General features: G+C 41.4%; 2 protein-coding genes and 1 long non-coding RNA gene across 3 annotated transcripts in view; 2 read left to right on the top strand and 1 right to left on the bottom strand.

The window, feature by feature from the left end:
• The window catches only part of LOC117827573 (homeobox protein Hox-A10-like), a 38,357-nt gene extending 31,550 nt beyond the window's left edge, over window positions 1–6,807 (bottom strand). The window contains 1 exon segment of the mRNA XM_034704171.1: window positions 6,749–6,807. The gene's annotated coding sequence lies outside the window, so the exon portion shown is untranslated.
• On the top strand, window positions 549–4,113 carry evx1 (even-skipped homeobox 1). The gene is given in 7 exon segments (XM_034704181.1): window positions 549–915; window positions 1,811–2,046; window positions 2,597–2,620; window positions 2,623–2,670; window positions 2,672–2,995; window positions 2,997–3,041; window positions 3,043–4,113. Coding segments are annotated over 7 exon segments (1,131 nt in total). The 3' UTR covers window positions 3,130–4,113.
• Window positions 6,808–7,104: 297 nt separating the features above from the next.
• Window positions 7,105–8,788, top strand: LOC117828468. The gene is made up of 2 exons (XR_004634402.1): window positions 7,105–7,173; window positions 8,591–8,788. It is a non-coding gene; the product is annotated as an uncharacterized LOC117828468 (long non-coding RNA).
• Window positions 8,789–17,087: the final 8,299 nt, after the last annotated feature.

Below are 17,087 nucleotides of genomic sequence, written 5' to 3'. Positions count from 1 at the left end.
AAAAAACATGACAATATGAATGAATAACCGTATTCTAGAGAAGAGATAGATAGATAGATAGATAGATAGATAGATAGATAGATAGATAGATAGATAGATAGATAGATAGATAGATAGATAGGATATTTTATAGCTGCTTCTTCACCCCCCCACCATCACCGCCATCGCTCTGTCTGTTTACCCATCTCCAATCAATGCGTGTCGTCATCAGAGAGGGGGGGCCGTCATGACGACATGCCTATTAAGAATGACAGCTCCGTTGAAAGAGAGAGAAAGAGAGAGAGAAGGGGTAAATGGTGATCCCTCCCAGAGCTCCTTCTGCGCACTCTGGAGCGCTCTCCTCTCAGGGTCACACCGGATTGCATCCCCTCTTTTTTCCTGAAGCCTCTCCTTTCTTCTTCTTAAGACACAGCCCCCCCACCCCCTCCACCCACCTCCACCTCTACACTACACACAAACACACCCCTCCAACCTGAAAAAACCGTCGCCTTGCTGTTTGACGGCTCGCACTCTCAATCGGACTCCAGGTTTTGTAAGTCGCTCCAGTGATGGAAAGCAGAGAGGAGATGGTGATGCTTGCGGAGGGAGGTCAGCTGAGCAAGAGCGGCTCCAATTTGCCGGATGCAGTCGGGAGCCCTGAGCTGAGAGACCAGCAGGGGAAGCCGGGCCACAGGGGCTGTCTGAGCCCGGGTGCTGCGCCCTACTCCCGGGATAGGACAGAAGGGATGGTGGAGGAGAATGCCCGGAGGAATTTGTGTGCAGATATGAGGCCGGTTGGCTCGTCTTCCTCCGGTAACAGACACCGGACTGATCATCTCCACAAAGACGGCAGCAGCTCAGACACCGAGTCGGACTTCTACGAGGAAATTGATGTGAGCTGCACGCCTGAAAGCATGGACTTCCCAACTGCTAGAGGTAAGAGTCGCATGCACTGCGGCTTTTTCTGTCACTGCATGCTTGTGCAAAATGACGCCAATGTGTATTATGCTCATCAAAAACATAAATATACACAGAGCATTTCTTTGAAAGGCATACAAATTTGCAGAAAAAATCAAAAATTTCAACAAAGCCCGAATACCAGCTGAATATAAGCGCAGTGTATGCTGCACAGCTGTTCTGTCAAGTGACCAGTGTGGCTGGAAACACGCTGAGTTGACACCCACAATCTAACCAGGCATTTTCCCCTCTGACTTTAACAATACAGGCAAATCAGCCTATATGAAGCCTATATTTACTGCACGAGGAGGAATGTTGCATTTTAGGTAAACCACAAGAAGAAAACGAGAAGAAAGGGCCACTAACATGATAATTCACTGGATGTATGTGTCATATTCGAAGGTGCAAAGACTCAAGGATGTAATGCTGCAAATGTGTGACAGTATGCTACAATTGTAAAAAGAAAATCGCATCAATACATTATTTATGCATTCATATTTTGTTGTATTCTTGCCTGAAACAAAAAGGATGAAAAGCCGAGCGAATGACAGCAAAATGTCGTGACTGTTCATTATTCTGTTAAACGTGAATAAGTATTCAAAAATGTTTAAAATGAAATTACTCAAATAAACAATAAAAATACAAACAAGATGATGTTAAGACTCAACAAAATGCGGCTATTTGCAAGCAGGGAGGCCCTGAATATCAGTGCAGTTCAAATAATATTGGCATACAAGCTCCAATGAAAAAAGCTTATTCAAAAATAAAATAAAGTTAAAAAAACAATTATTATTATTTTTTAAATATTTGTTTGATATACGTTTGAAACTGAATGCGCATAATCTTTGTTTTGTCTCTCTACTGTTTGATTCAGGTCGGAATGGGGATTCTCCAGGTCACCCAAATGAGACCAGTCCTGACCCGGGTAAGATGGTCCCGGGTCAAGGCTCCCTGTCTTACTCAGCGGATCAGATTCGTCGGTACCGGACAGCGTTCACCCGGGAGCAGATCGGCCGGCTGGAGAAGGAGTTTTACCGCGAAAACTACGTGTCCAGGCCGCGAAGATGCGAACTGGCGGCCGCCTTGAATCTACCTGAAACCACCATCAAGGTGAGAACAGTGGGTGTCAAAAGGAGCAGGTGTCAGTCAGGCCTGCAAATGGGAATACAGGCAGAGAATTTGATAGACGGAGCTAATTATAAAAGGTTAATCAATACGAGGTTGCTGAAGTTTTTTGTGTTGAGATATATTATTTTTTTAGTCAAATTTTTTACACAAATAAATCATAAAAAAGAGGTAGATTCAGAAAACCAAACACCAAGAAAAGCAAACGAGAGAAGCTTAGAACCTATGGTTTTTTAAGCAGGCACTTATTTTTTTTTATAATTATTTGGTTTTATAATATTTTTTCATCAAGCAGAAAAATAATATTATACTCAATGTAGCCTGATCTAAAACACTACACGTGTAATATTATCTTAAATAAATAAAAATAAAAGTTAAATCTCGCAGCTAGTAAAAAAACAAATACAAATTCGTGCGTAAAAGCGGAACCACTGTTGGAGCTCAATGTTTGCTTATGTTATTGTAGGTTTGTCTGTCACCCTTTGATTTGTTAGGGGTTGTGGTTAATATTTTACTCTTTATGTCTCTCTCTCAGGTGTGGTTTCAGAACCGCAGGATTGAAAGACAAAACGCCAGCGTCTGGCCATGACGTGGCCTCACCCTGCAGACCACGGCCTTCTACACCTACATGATGAGCCACGCGGCCGGCCACGGGGAACTGCCCCTACCACTCCCAACGCACCTGCCGCTGCCTTACTACTCACACCTGGGTGTCGGTGCTGGCTCTGCTCCTACAGCCACCCCTTTCTCCAACCCCTGCGTTCCCTGGACAGTTTCCCGCATGCTGTCTCACCCCTACCAGAGGCCGGAGCTGCTGTGCGCATTCAGACACCCCTCCCTGTACCCTGGACCTCCCCACGGCCTCGGTCCCGGAGGTAGCCCTGTTTCCTGTCTGGCCTGTCACTCCAGTCAATCTAACGGAATCTCAACCAGGGCCCTCTGGACCAGACTTCGCGTGCTCTCCAACCAGCAGGACTGACCGCTTTTGTCACTTTTACGCCTTCAGTGCTCAGCAAACCCTCACCTGTGACGTTAGACCAGAGGGAGGAGGTGCCTCTGACCAGATAAACCAAAACTCTTCCTTTAAAAAAAGCCTTTACCATAAGCTTTTAAACCTAACACATTCTAGAACCAGAATTGAAACAGCATGAAGAGGTAGCCTGTAAGCAGTGAAACCATCTTAAACTTCGGGCAAGACAATTAGCCAGAACTTGAGCTATGTGACGCACAACGGATCTCCCATTACTGACTAATAATAATCCCATTGCAGAGTCAAGACAACCGGCTGAAATATGACCGCATGGACACAAAAGCAGATTTGATTTTTAGAAGATTGATTTGACTTTCGAGAGGAAGGGGTCTTGAGAAACGTTTAAATCTCCGTGATGGATGGCATTGGGGTTTTTATCATTACTTGTCGCCCAAATCGTCCTACATGTATTGTTAGTTACGCAAGGCTGATGCTTTCCATCTCTCTTTTTAACAAGGAGGATTTGTTACAGACTGGGGCCGTCTCATTATGAAGCAGCTCTCCACACCCGGGGCCCACACGGCGGCGGAAGCTTGGTCTGAAATGTGCAGATGCTGGGGAAAATTAACAGAGTGATGTATATGTACGAGCCGGTGAATTTTGAGTGTTGAATTAATGATAATTACCAGGAAGGGATCGTTACTGCCAAAAGGTAACAAGGCGCCAGGGGAACGGATTACTCCAGCCCGCACGGTGTGACGAAGGAGGGGGAAGAAGTGAGGAGGAAGGAGGAGGAGGATGGAGAGATAGAGGGAGGACAATCAAGATGGGGAAAAAATGAAATTAAACATGAAAACTCCTTCAGTTTGCTCTCTTGTCGACATGAAAGCCAGTTATCGATTCAAATGTGATTAATATATGACGTTAAGCCTATTTTAGAATATTATTCAAGAAGCAGTTGCACCTGATTATGGAAAAGGGACTGAAAAGTGACTGTTTTTGTTTTCGTTGACTTTTATTTTCTTGTTGATTTTTTTTCCTTTTTTTTGCCTGGGTTGTCTTCAACGTCTAATTTGCAATAAACACTGTCAATTAATTAACGGTATACAACAGAGTGTGTCTTGTAATACAATTTGTTATCAATCTAAATGGCCAAAAAATCATTTTAAAACAAAAGAAAGTCAGATAAATAAATAAAAAAATACTGAAAGTGTACTGTGGAACAATACAATATCACTTGATGTAGACCTCCATTCAGGTCATTTTATTCCTTTTGTACTCTGTTAAGGATTCTCTACACTCACAATTGGTTTCCCACCCCCTCCAATAATAACACTAATTTTCCTCTCAAGTGGTCGGTGTCAAAAACACGCTAGTGCCCCCCATATCACCTGATGGGACCGCGAGATTGACCGTGACAGTTAAGTGGTCCCCGGGCTCCGCAAACGCTTCTCATATTTTTCTCTCGCGCCACTTAATAGACACGACATAATTAGTTGTCTGTAGATATTGGGAATGCAAAGAGATCGATGTTACAGAGAGGACCGCCACCAATCAGAGGGGGTCCTAATTGGCCGCGTTTTGACCGGGGCCACGAGAATTAAAATAGATTTCTGCGCGTAATAAGGTTGGAGAGCTTCTGTGGCCCGAATAGAGACGTATAAGTCATATTGTAAAACTGATTTTACGCAGGTGGGGAAAATCAGAAGTTCATGCAATAATCTGAGCAGGAAATTGTTGTTATTTGGCGGGGGTCTTCAAAGCCAATCGGAAAAAATTTTTGCAAATTACATTTCTAGTCTGCAAATAGACTGGTTTACATTTCAAACCAAATTCTTTGGGAAAATCTCACTAAAGGAGCTTGTTCATTAACGAAAAATTGAAAACAACTATTTATTTTTCAACTTATCTCCTATATGCATGCGGATTTGGTGAATAACAGAACCACGTGCAAAAACAGTCCTGTCTTACGTACTCTGTTTTCCTCCTTTTCTGAGGCTTTCTGAAGTAAAAAGGTTCATCTAATCAGTTTGCACTGCAGCCGCAACGCACCAATGAGCCCCCCTCTCCCCCTTCTTCCTCTCGCACTCGCGTTTGATTGATGGCCTTATTAACTGCAGTTCTTGTAAGTGTGACCGAGCTGATTAAAATGCATATGTTTGGAATAATACACCGTTTAAGCCGCCTGGGTCGGGGCGAAAGCACAAGGCAGATTTATGTAAACTATCAGCCGGTGTCTTTAGGCCTGATGGGGACGCGGGTCGTGCAGGAAAGTAGCTTTTGTGCATAATAAAAACGCACAGTAAAATAAAGACGAACGGACCAGGCTGGAGCTGAATATTCAAGAGGCGAAGTCTCTGTAAAATTCTGGTTATTTTCATCAGCCTGGGAAGCTGATTTTTATTCGGTTACACAGGAACGGCGGCGAGTATACGATCATCTTCTAAACCCGCGTCACACTGTGCCAGAATGACACATTAAAGTGAGGCAAATTACAACCACATTTACCCAGCCGCGCATATGGATCTCCATCTCTACACTGCGTAAAATGCACGGCTGAACCCTCAGAGGCCTAATCCAGCATCAACATGCCATTTAAGCGCTGAAAGATTGGGTATGACTGAGCTTCAAGATATGATGGGCTCATAGATTGCGCACATAACACCAATTACACCAGTGTATAAGATCCTATTTCAGAGAATTGGCTCAGGGCTCCCCAGCTCCCACAACTAGCACAAAGCATTTTGATATGGGCGGTGCAGTGCAGCTGTCCACCGACAGAACATTCAAAAAGACACCAAATGGATGTGTGGCTGCTGCTGCCGCTGTTTAAATTGGATTACATCCTAATTTACAGGCCCTTGTAGTAACGCAAGGGGCTGGCGGAGGCGTGGACGGAGCAATCACACAGTAATGATGATGAATGGGAGATTAATGCGCATACAAGCAAGACAATTTAAGCCTTCATCTGTTTAAATAGGCTTCCAATATCATTTGGAAACGGGGGTCACGTTAAATCAATCGAGGGACGCGTGAAAGTCGTTTTCGGCGGCGTCTTTATCAACCTTATTTACGGTGCACCGGAGACAGCTCTATGCAGCTGCAAATGGCCCGGCTGCTACGTGCTTATGTGACATACACGAGCGACAAAAACAGAACAGGATGGGTCCAGAATATAAAAAGACTTCAACCGTAGCCTAGTTGAACGAATCAAGTGCAGCCGATTGTGTTTGTTGAGATTTGTGCACACTATAAGATTCTGATTCTGAAGTGAAAATAATCTTTAATGCGATTAAAATGTTAAAGATGTGTGTTTTTACAGAGGTTCGGTGTGACAAGACATATTTCTATGGGATGGCATAGTTTTCATAAATAGTTTAATAAAACTTGAAAAATAAGCATTCCTATTTGTGTATCATTCAGCAAATGGTTTGAGGTTGTGTTCAGTGACTGTGGGGAATTTCAAAATGTATGTTACCTCACCAAATATCCTTTCTACAGACACAAAGTTCATTCCAATCCGAGTGGCCCATTCATGTCGGCTAACCTTTTGATAATGTTGGCCTACACACTTACTTAAATTTGACGCCAAAGATATCTATGGGCCACAGCTAGGCATATCTTCACGCACCCATCTCACCTCAATGTAAGCCTATTGATATAAAGCGGGAGACAATCGAGAGAGGAAAGGAACATTAAACGAAGTTGGATGCTTACACATGTAGAGGAAGTTGGATTGACCGAACTTTGGCGGGAACTGCTTCACAGCTCAGACGGTCCATCGGACGGCATTTTGACACAGGAAAAGATCCGAACGGAAAGACAGGCTGCTTTTTATAGAGCCTGCAGGTAAGAAGCTGGAAAATACCATGTTGGGGGAAGGTAGACACCACAATTATGTAATAAAGGGGGGAAAACACTTCAAATCCCTATATTTTGCACCAGTGTAAGTATTTACATTACTATGTATTCACATAGGATACATAGTTGTGTGCAGTTAATGATGGAATAACCAAATATGATTCAATGTTTGCACCATGCCCCCCTTCCTTTTTAAAATGGTCTGAACCTGGAGGCTCAAAACAGGTGTGTAAACTTTTGACTGTTTGCCAATACACCTTTCAACTGGGAACATGGATGAGGTAAGAAATGCAACCATTTGTACTTAAACGTCCAATAAGTCACTGTAGTTTAAATTCCTCTCTCATAATTGGAAAAAGGACCTGTCTAGAAGCAACCTCCCAAACACTACAGCATGTAAAACAGAGGTCAGTGAAAATTAAAAATCAATAGGCCTACATCTGCGCAATTGATCATTTTGTAGGTAAACAATAAGCCAATGTAGGCCTTGTTATTCTATTATTGTCTATCAATTATTAATCTAAGCTAATACCCCCCACTGTCATTTGTAGATCAGTATAGCTACTCAAAAATTGACTATTGCTTGGGAGCACATTAATAAGTACTAATAACAGTAATACAACTGATTTAAAAAAGGCCTTGTAATGCCAGTTGCACAGCATAACAATAGATAAGAGTTCTGGTACTTTTGTCCACTTTTTTTTTCTTCAAGAAGTCCATATTTGAATCAACGTTACTTTCCTTACAAAGCTAGTCATGACTAAAATGTATGGAGCCATGGCTTTTCATCACTATCATGAAGAATTTTTAGTACTCAGGACGAAGTTGATGAACAGTTTAGATTTAAATGAAGCACCATAAGCTCTCTAACTGACTGTTTATAATGAATTTGACTTTTTGTGTTTACACCTGGAAAATATGTCATTGTTTTCTAGGTTTAACAATTTGGTGCTATATGGGACTATAGCACCAAATTGTTAAACCTAGAAAAAACAGAATAATGTGTTTTCAATGATATAGGTACAAGAAAATATGATGTTCTAATGCATTGAATACAAATAACTCAATACATCCCAAAGAAAACTCTCAAGTAATCTGTGATTTAAAAAAGTTATTATTGCAAAACCACTGTTTTGTGATTGGTGGTCAAGAAGAAAGCTCTCCTAGGGGAATATTATTTAGATATTTCATTGTTAGATCCTATTCAGTTGCACCCTGTCACCATTATATGGGTTTTGTACAAGGAGCCATATCAGAGTGGGATACAGTCTGGGATAGAAGTGAGGGGGATATACAACTTCTTCATTGGGAGTAGGGCAACCTTTCTGTTTCAATGGATGTAAGATATTCTTGTAATGATTCCTGTCATTCCATCTTGCCAGTAACAGGGTTAAAACTGTAGCATTTTTCCAAATAGTCTGAAAGCTGGTGATCAGCCATTTGTGGATTACACATGATATGATGGTGCAGATTCAAAGTACAGAGTTAATAAAACAAACAATGGCAATGTAAGATGTGCCCAGCAAAGTTCGAAGCGAATTCAGGCTATGACCTTCATTCTCAAGATTGTGACCTGTTCTAATGATGTTGATTTACAATCTAGGTTTGCAAAGCATAATGCAATTTTGTTTTTTGAAATCAGTTTTGATTTGATTCCAATTTTCAAAAAAATGTTAATCTTCATATTTCCCCCTGCAGGTCTCATTTGAGGTGACCCCAATCCAAATTGAAGCATTTCCTCTGTTGTCAAAGATGGAGCAATAAATTGTGACTTTAATGATTGTTGCTGCGGCCTTCCACACTAAAATTCTGTGGTGAGAAAATGTATTATCCCTTTCCTGGACAACAAAGGACACAATAAACAATTCTGATATGTAACCCCTTGCATAAATGTAAGAGGACAAATGTATTTTCTTATCTATCCATATTTCTTGTATTTAGCCTTTGGTAGACAGGTGACATGTGATGCATTGTGTAGAGAAGACAGGTGTGCAACAAATGATTCTCACAGTTTAGAATTGCAAAAAACATGACAATGCTAGCTATGTTTTATTGACAGCAACTCCACAGCAAACTAAAATCACACCGATATGTTACTTGCCACCTCTATTTGCCTTTATGCTTCACTGCCAAACACTCATTTATGGTATCTATCCCTCTAGGTGAGCCAGGTATGTTGGAGTTCAAAGTTTAGCAGCTCTTTTCTCTTTCCCAGCTGACACCCTGCAGCTGGCCTTGTGGCATGGGAGGAGGTGCCACAAGGCAGCAATGCCCAGCAGGTTTCTTGAACCTGTGCTTCCATCTGTTAAAGATTTTACTTTTTGCAGGAGAAATTTGATGAGTTTATTTAAAAAAAATATTCAGTTAGCATTAAGAATTTAGCCACCCAGTTAATTTCTATCAAGCCCCATATTACAACAAAAGCTATCTCCTTTTACTTCATGAAAAGAGCAGGTCTAAGCCACTGTTGGTTTGATATTATTTACAGACCTCGAACAACCAGAATTATTGGTAGAAAGCCATCTGCTGCTTATGGCTGGGATGAGGAGTAAAAAGTTGTTAATCAACAAAGGTCTGCAAGATAGAAGGTTCCCTTGAACTACTTCAACGATGATGCCCATAAATAAATGAACGATACTATCGTACAGTGACTCGGACCATTCAACCTCAAAAGCTGGTCAAGTTCATGTCTCGACTCAGATACAGCTCATATTCTAGTCCCTTCTGTACTTCATGACCTCATTTAAACTGATGTGCCAATCCACATGACACCTGCCGTCAGCCTGTCATTCCATGTCTGTGTCTTCATCAGCTGTTTGTTGCAGTGAAACTGGTAGAAATGTGTGTACTGCAGGTCAGTGCAGCAGGAGCTTTAGAACACCAGTCAGCACTTGTAAAAGTACGACTGCTGATAGTAAAGACATTGGGTGTGCTTGTGTGTGAACATCTGCCATGTTGATGAAAAGTGTCACTCATGTATGTTTAGTTTAAAATTCAGTATTCAGGCTCATTCTGTTTCCATTTACCTCAGGCAAGAGAGGCTGTTCTCCTCTGCTCATGTACAATTGTCACTTAAACTCCAAGTAATGGCCACATAAAGGCCAAGTGTCACTTTATTGATAGGTGCTCAGCCACCCAGTCCCCAAAAAGTCTTACTCAGCATTGTGATGATGATCAACTTATTCAATTTCATTTGATTGTGAAGCTGCTTTCCCCATGAGACCTTTTTTTGTTTAGTAGAGTTTCATGGCGCACAGGCATTGTGTGATATTGTTTTAAAATGATTTAATAAGCACTTTGTTTTACGACAGAGTGTTATTATTTTACGACTCACTCACCAGCCAATGGCTTTGCAGATCAGTCCAATGCTCTCCACACCTCATTTTATTTTACTGCACGCTGGCTGCTTTACTGCTCAGCAACGGCGGTGGCAGAAAGCGACAGGAAAAGTTGTGCCACTTCTTTCCAGAGAATCAAACAGACTCTTTTGTGGGGGAAAAAGCTGTTCCCACAGTCACAATCTACTTACATCATCGCATTTGAGAAAGGGCTGAGGCTGATTTGACGTCTTCTTCTATAATCAGTGCCTTAGCTGGAGTGGGTGCACAGTCTGAGTGTGTCCGCATGTTGGTGTGTCTGTGATTGAGTACCTCATTGCTGCAGTGATGTATCCTCATTATACCCACGTCCCATGACCGTCACACCCAGCCCACCGGTCCTCTCCTGGGAAGCCCTGAGATGTCCGGGCTTCCCCTTCTCTTAGGTCCTCCGTCTCACCAACCCCCTGCCCTTCTGACTCCAACTCCTCCATCCCCCTACCTTCACTCAGGCTGATGTGCTGAGTCGTCCCGCTGACCAATGGCTGCTACATGGTAATGCTAACTCAACACAGAGAACTAACGTTTTGAAAGAGCTAACCTCTGTAGTGAGGGTCATACTGTATGAATTGACCTCATGATACAGATATATGAAGAATAAATAGCACTTGACCCAAAAGCTTATTTGAAACATCAATTCTTAAAGGGCAGTGTTCTGCTGACTATTAGCTAATGTCTTCATGGAAACGGCAATTTTCCAATCATAGCTTGCCACAGACTGAATGGTAAATGGAAGAGGCCACCATACTGCACCCATTGGTTTGTCCTCTGCCTTTTGAAGCCCCAACGTCTGCCATCACCATGTGGGTTTTCTGGAGCCAGGAGTTACCATATTAGCACATGGATATGGCACCAGAGATGAGTTATAAAAGCTATAAAGCTATGAGGTCTAAACCCATGGCTAATTCATTTGCTGATGAATGAGTTTATTAACACAATACAATTCTATTTATTGAGTTAGAAACCCAGATTGGATAATCTATAGATGGATGTTAATCTAAAGAATCTAACAGGGCTTGTGAAATGTTGCAGACATGTTCCTCCCTCACTTATATGTCTGATGGGAGAGCAACCAGCAGATGATCAACAGAAACGTGGACACAACAGGTAATTTCAGCGCTACAGCAAGCGTTCATCTCTGCATCTTCTTAAATGGCCCTGCTCGCAAATAATCGCACAGCAAGACACTATAAACCTGCCAAATTTTGCTGTAAGCTTTTTCAAATAGGGCTTAATAGGGTTTGTTTCATTTTTAAAGCTGTCATCAAGTGGTCACTTGAGGAACTGCGGTTTTTGGCACTTCCACGCTTGCTTTATCTTCAGCCACAGAGGTTGCAGGTTGCCTAAAGCCTTGGACCTGTTAGCTTTAGCCGTAGTCTTTTAGGGCAATATATTTTGTGTAGCAACCAGGTTTATTAGCAAAGCTCGTTCATGAGTTATTGGTCTCTAAAAAGTCGGACAGGGACATGGTTTTCAACAGGCTCACATATCTATTTATTTTATTTGGAAAAATTGATGGCCATTAGCTATAAAAAGAAAGCTGTGTTTTTATGTTTATTTGGTTAATCTGGTCCCATTATCATTGTTAACTGAATGCATTAACCATGCTATGATGTGTAAGTGTGTTTGTGAGCACTGAGGCAAGATAAGACTTGATGGTAAGGTTACACCATGGGAAAAGGATTGTAGAGATACTGGTACCAGATAGTTCAGGCATCAGAAGAGGAGCTGAGAGCCTGTGCTTAGTGCCTTAATGGATGATGTTAAGGAACACTCATGCTATTTGGCTAGGAGCAGACCTCCCCAAAACTATAAAACTGTTGTAATTGACAAGATGGGGTCAAGTGTGTGTCTGTGTGTGCTCAGATAGGGATTTCAAACAGGGTTGCAAGGATGATGATATCACAGATACACATTTATCTGTTGGATTAAAATATCAAATTAAGTACAGGAGGTAAATATCTGGTTTCTATAAAAGGTCATCTTGAGTTGTTATTAATCTTTATGATATCACACATCCTTTTATCACCATATCAAATTGTCTGCTTCTGTTTTCTATCAGTCTTTCAATGATATCATAGCATACATATCTTATAATATAAGTACCTTTGAACTCTTACACTAAAGTTTACTTCCGTGATGGTTTACTGTCATGATGGCTTTGATTCATGTGTGTTTGTTTGTACGTCTCAGGATGTTCATCTTAACAAGACTTCCTTAAAGTTTTTCTCAGGATTTTTTGTTCCTGTTGATTTGGCGCCCCCTTTGGACAAAGCTGTTAATTCCATCTTCATATTCTAATATGCATCCATAAATTGTACTTCTAATGAAAAATCTTATCCTGCTCCTTTCTACATTTCAAACATATCACCACATTTACTATGGGAAATTTATCAGCATAATACTTTTACTTAACTCATGTTACACCTACCCTTCGGCAACATATTCTTGTTGGTGGTCTTGTTTGCTTTTGTGGATCACAAAGTGAAATCAGTATTAATTTCAGTCTGTTTCATTACCAGTTAAAAAAAAACACATCACAGGAGCTTGGGAGATTTGATTTATTTGATAATTGGGATCAACAATTAACAGCTTGTTATTCATCATTATCAGGGGTCCCACAACCCCCTAAATAGCAGTGCAAGAGACTCAGAACCCCCACTATCCAACAAGGTGGTTAACAATGCTCACAGCTGTGCAAGCACTGATAGGCCAATCAAAAAATTGAGATTAGAACAAGACAAAAGAAAACAACAGCCAAACAACCATAAAATTATTTAATAGTGACTTTAAAAATGGCTAGAAGCAGAATACAAGTGATCTTCATGTTTAGACTGTGGCCGTGACAGGACTAGTAAATAAGCAGATGCATAGTCACACATCTGTGCACATCTGTGAGTTTTGAAAAGCCCGAGGTACTTAATTTAGCTGGTATGCAGAAAATAAGCCTACCTTTCTGCTAATGTCTAAGTTTCCTGTGCTGAAGTAAATTAACCTGCTGCAACTGATGCTTTTGTTTATCTTTCTTAATCCCCTCAGATGTCATGTGGCAACAAAGAGAAGCAAAGCACTGATTAAATCTTTTTATTTGCATGGTTTTATTTACTTTTTATTTGCTCCCTTTTTTATATTTTTACAAGAATGCATAAAAAAAATTGTAATTTAAGTCTTATTTTTTTCAGAGGGGATCCCCGACCCCTTATCAGTGTATCACCCCCCAGGAAGTCCCGGCCCCCACTTTGGAAACCACTGTGCAATGAAGACGAAAAACTCAAAACAAAAGTGAGATTTTGATGCATTATATAAGCAAAATGAACATTGCTTTATTTTGTTCATCAAAGGTTACTTGTGATGCTCTTATTATTATTTCTCCAAAAAGCAGGTGACACTTGGGGCGCTTAGCTAACAGTAAGTGATGTTATTTCTGTGGAAGCAACATAAGTTTGCACTAACTTGCAGTCCAAGAAGGCAGTCATTCATTTGAAACACACAGTAATGAGTATAGCTAAAGCTAAATGCTGAACAAAGTGAGGCAAAAAAAATTAAACAGTGCAATTGTTACAATTTAAATCAAAAGAATGAAATATACCTAGGGTCTGTTTATGCTTCAACTTTTAATTATTTTCTGGATACAAAATATTTCAGTGCAGTCTGAGTACAATCCCTTACATACTCAATTAGAAATTTGCGTCTAAATGTGATAATAGTCCCTTCAAAGTCAGATAAACATGAAAGATCTTTGTAAATACAGTGATGAATGGCGAGCCGGTTTAATAAGATAGACAGACTGACGCTGACAGACCTGTGGCGTCTTCAGGTTGTGACTCACAGACCAGGAACCCAGATTAAGTGGGGAGAGGGTGTAACGAAGGAGTCCTGCTTTGGACAGCAGAGGGTGAGGAGGAGGAGGGGGATGGAAAGAGAGGGAGGAAGAGCGTAAAAGTTTGAGGATGTGCTTTTGAATATCTTTGGCAAGGAGGGAAGAAATTATATCAGAAGTGAAAATGAAGGGAAGGATGAAGAAGAGCGAGAGACTGTGGGAGCGAGGACTGTAGAGATCAAGAGAAACATGGAGGCAAAGGAGGAGGTTTATGGTGATGCTCTGTTTGTGACGGCTGTCTGCTGGATGAAAACAGGCCCCTCTTTAACTCCTCGCGGGTTAATGGAACTTTTATGAGTTTGTCCTGCAATCATGTAACCTCTGGTGTCTCCTTTCCTCTCTGTCTCTTTCTCTGTGTCTTTTCTTCTTTCCTCTATCGCAGGGCAGATCAGAGGTGCGCCGCTCCTGTCTCTCTGTAAACACTGTGCTCTCTATACACCAGGTTTACGAGGACGGGACCAGTTAGGAGGATGTCTAAGTCGGTGGGTGACTCACTGGTCTGGTTTGGTTTACATTAGGTAAAGACTTGTTTAGGCAGCGGTTAGTATACTCAGATGGAGAGACAGCAGCAGTATAAAAGCCGCCTGGTGTGCTTTTCTGCCCTATTGTTGAGAAGTAATTGGTCCAGAGAGTCGCAGTTGATGTTGATTAAAAATAAAAAGTAGTCGCTCATTCAGTTTATTACAACAACCAAGTTTGCAACCTCAGACACCAAATTTTCTATGACACAACTCGTACAAACCCCACAACTCTCACACCACTCGCCTGAAAGCGGTCAGATGTCTGACAACACAAGGTGCATTAAGTACAGGAGGGAGGGTGGAGGTGTGTGTAGGTGTGGGGGTGGATTGATGGAGATTGGCCCAGAAAGACGATGTGAGCCCAACCAGGTCTAACCCCGTCATAAAGCACAGGCTGAGGGATGAACGGCTGTGGGCCAGACGCAACTTTTAATGTCCTGCCATGACTCACGCTGACTGTCAGTAATGAGTTTTATTCACTTCCATCATTTGAGTGTCGATTGCGATCATGGAGCTATCTGAGAGGCATGATTGAAGGAACTGAGTCGGATGTGTGGGGTGGGAGAGAGGGAATAAAGGAGGACAGAAGGGAGGTGAACACTCAGGGTCAAGAAGCAGACAGCTACTGAGGCGTTAAAGCCTCTGGAAATTTTGTTTGAAACAGAAAAACTGCATGGAGCCTAATAAAGTAGGGTATACACTACAAGATAATCAGGCTGATTTGGGCCCGAGTCCCACCTTCCAACAAAAGTCATTACAGTGCGGATTTCTTGATGGTTGCAAAAGATTATTTTGGCAGACTTTCCTGTGGTTTGAGGCATATTATGAGTGATTTTACTTCCCCTTGTCTGCCCTGAAGAAGATCATGTCTGCACTAATTTGAAACTGTAAATATTTAACAAGTTGAATACTTATGATCATATTTCCTGCCGTGTCAGGCGGACCTAGCGGACAGCAGAGCATGCACCCTGTGGATTGTCAGGTGAAACAAAAATTAAGCCAATTGGTAACCAAGCTAATTCAAGAAGGAGGCATAGTGAACACAGCCATGGTCACATGGTAGCACAGTTGAACTGACAAGGAGAGGAGCTGAACAGAAGATGCAACTGCAATGGATGAACCAGGTTGCGTAGCAGCTAGCAACCACCGTACTCTAGCTGCCAAGTTTGTTTACTCTAAAATCACGTTTGACCACAAGAGATTTTTTAAATATTTTCGTGTGCCCAAGGCATGAGGGTTCTGCAGACATCTGAATTTTCCATTCAAGACCTTTTGTCAGTTGATGTTTTGACTGACAACTGTCTGGCCTGCACACAACAGTGACCATGTAGCAATATTTAAAGTGTAGTCCAAGATAGAATGGTTTTGTAATCTAACCATCAGAGGAAAGTGCGGAGATGATTGGTGAATGATGAGTTCAAAAATGCTTTGCCATCCATAAGAGTTAGCAGTTAGCACATACGTTACATTACTACACATTAGATGAGATGCCCCAATTTGTTCTCAAAGGTACTGATGCAAAGCTAATGCATAAATAGAAGTTGAAACTGAACTCCTACAGCCATCCTTGGCAAAAAAGCGGTTTCTAAAATTGGATGCAAACAGAGGACTAGCTTTCTGTTACTGGTTCTTAACTGACCGTGTTACCCAAGCATTGGCCTGCCCAATTGTAAGGATTATCAGGACAAGATATGGACATTTAAGCATGTCAGAGATTACATTAGCTTGATTACATTGTTTCTATTAAGTGTCCAAACAGACTGTGATACAGCGTAAAGCGATGCAATGCAAACAGATGTGCCCTGTTTCTATTTTCAGGAGGGCAGTGTCTGGTAAGAAAATGTTTATTGATTTTAGAGCTTGTTCGCTTGCTTAATAAAGCAGAGATAGTGGTGCATTAATAACATCCATATCTGTGACTGAAGTGTTGTCCATTGGCTTGTGTTAATTTTGAGGGGCCATCCTTTTTTCCTGTTTCTCCAATCTGTATGCAGCTGATAGCATCCATTGCTTACTGTCCATACATACTGTATGGACACTGTGTCAATGAGACCCTACATAGTTAGAAGGCAATTGTAGCTTTAGATGTCCAAAGGCTCTGAGAGTAATGTTTAAAAAAATAATACGTTGATATTAAGGGTCATACACACACTTAAAAAACTAATCTAGATGATTAAATTTGCCTAATTTGCTCTAATACTCCTGCCTTGTTTTTCTGCTACCATTCTCCTCTTTTTTTCATTTCAACCGTCACTTTGAATCACAAAACACTCAAATAATAAGCCCAAAGACAAGTGTCTTATTGTTTCCTCAAACCTCCACTTCACAATACCTTCAGGGCAGATCAGCCCCTGAAGCACACGGTCAAAGGCAGGCAGTTAAAAGATGATAATCAATATTGATCTCAGTTATAGAGT

The sequence above is a fragment of the Notolabrus celidotus genome, chromosome 16, assembly GCF_009762535.1.
Source record: "Notolabrus celidotus isolate fNotCel1 chromosome 16, fNotCel1.pri, whole genome shotgun sequence".
Classification (NCBI taxonomy): domain Eukaryota; kingdom Metazoa; phylum Chordata; class Actinopteri; order Labriformes; family Labridae; genus Notolabrus; species Notolabrus celidotus.
The sequence above is the reverse complement of the archived record's forward strand: the minus strand, read 5'-3'. Positions and strand labels throughout refer to the sequence as shown.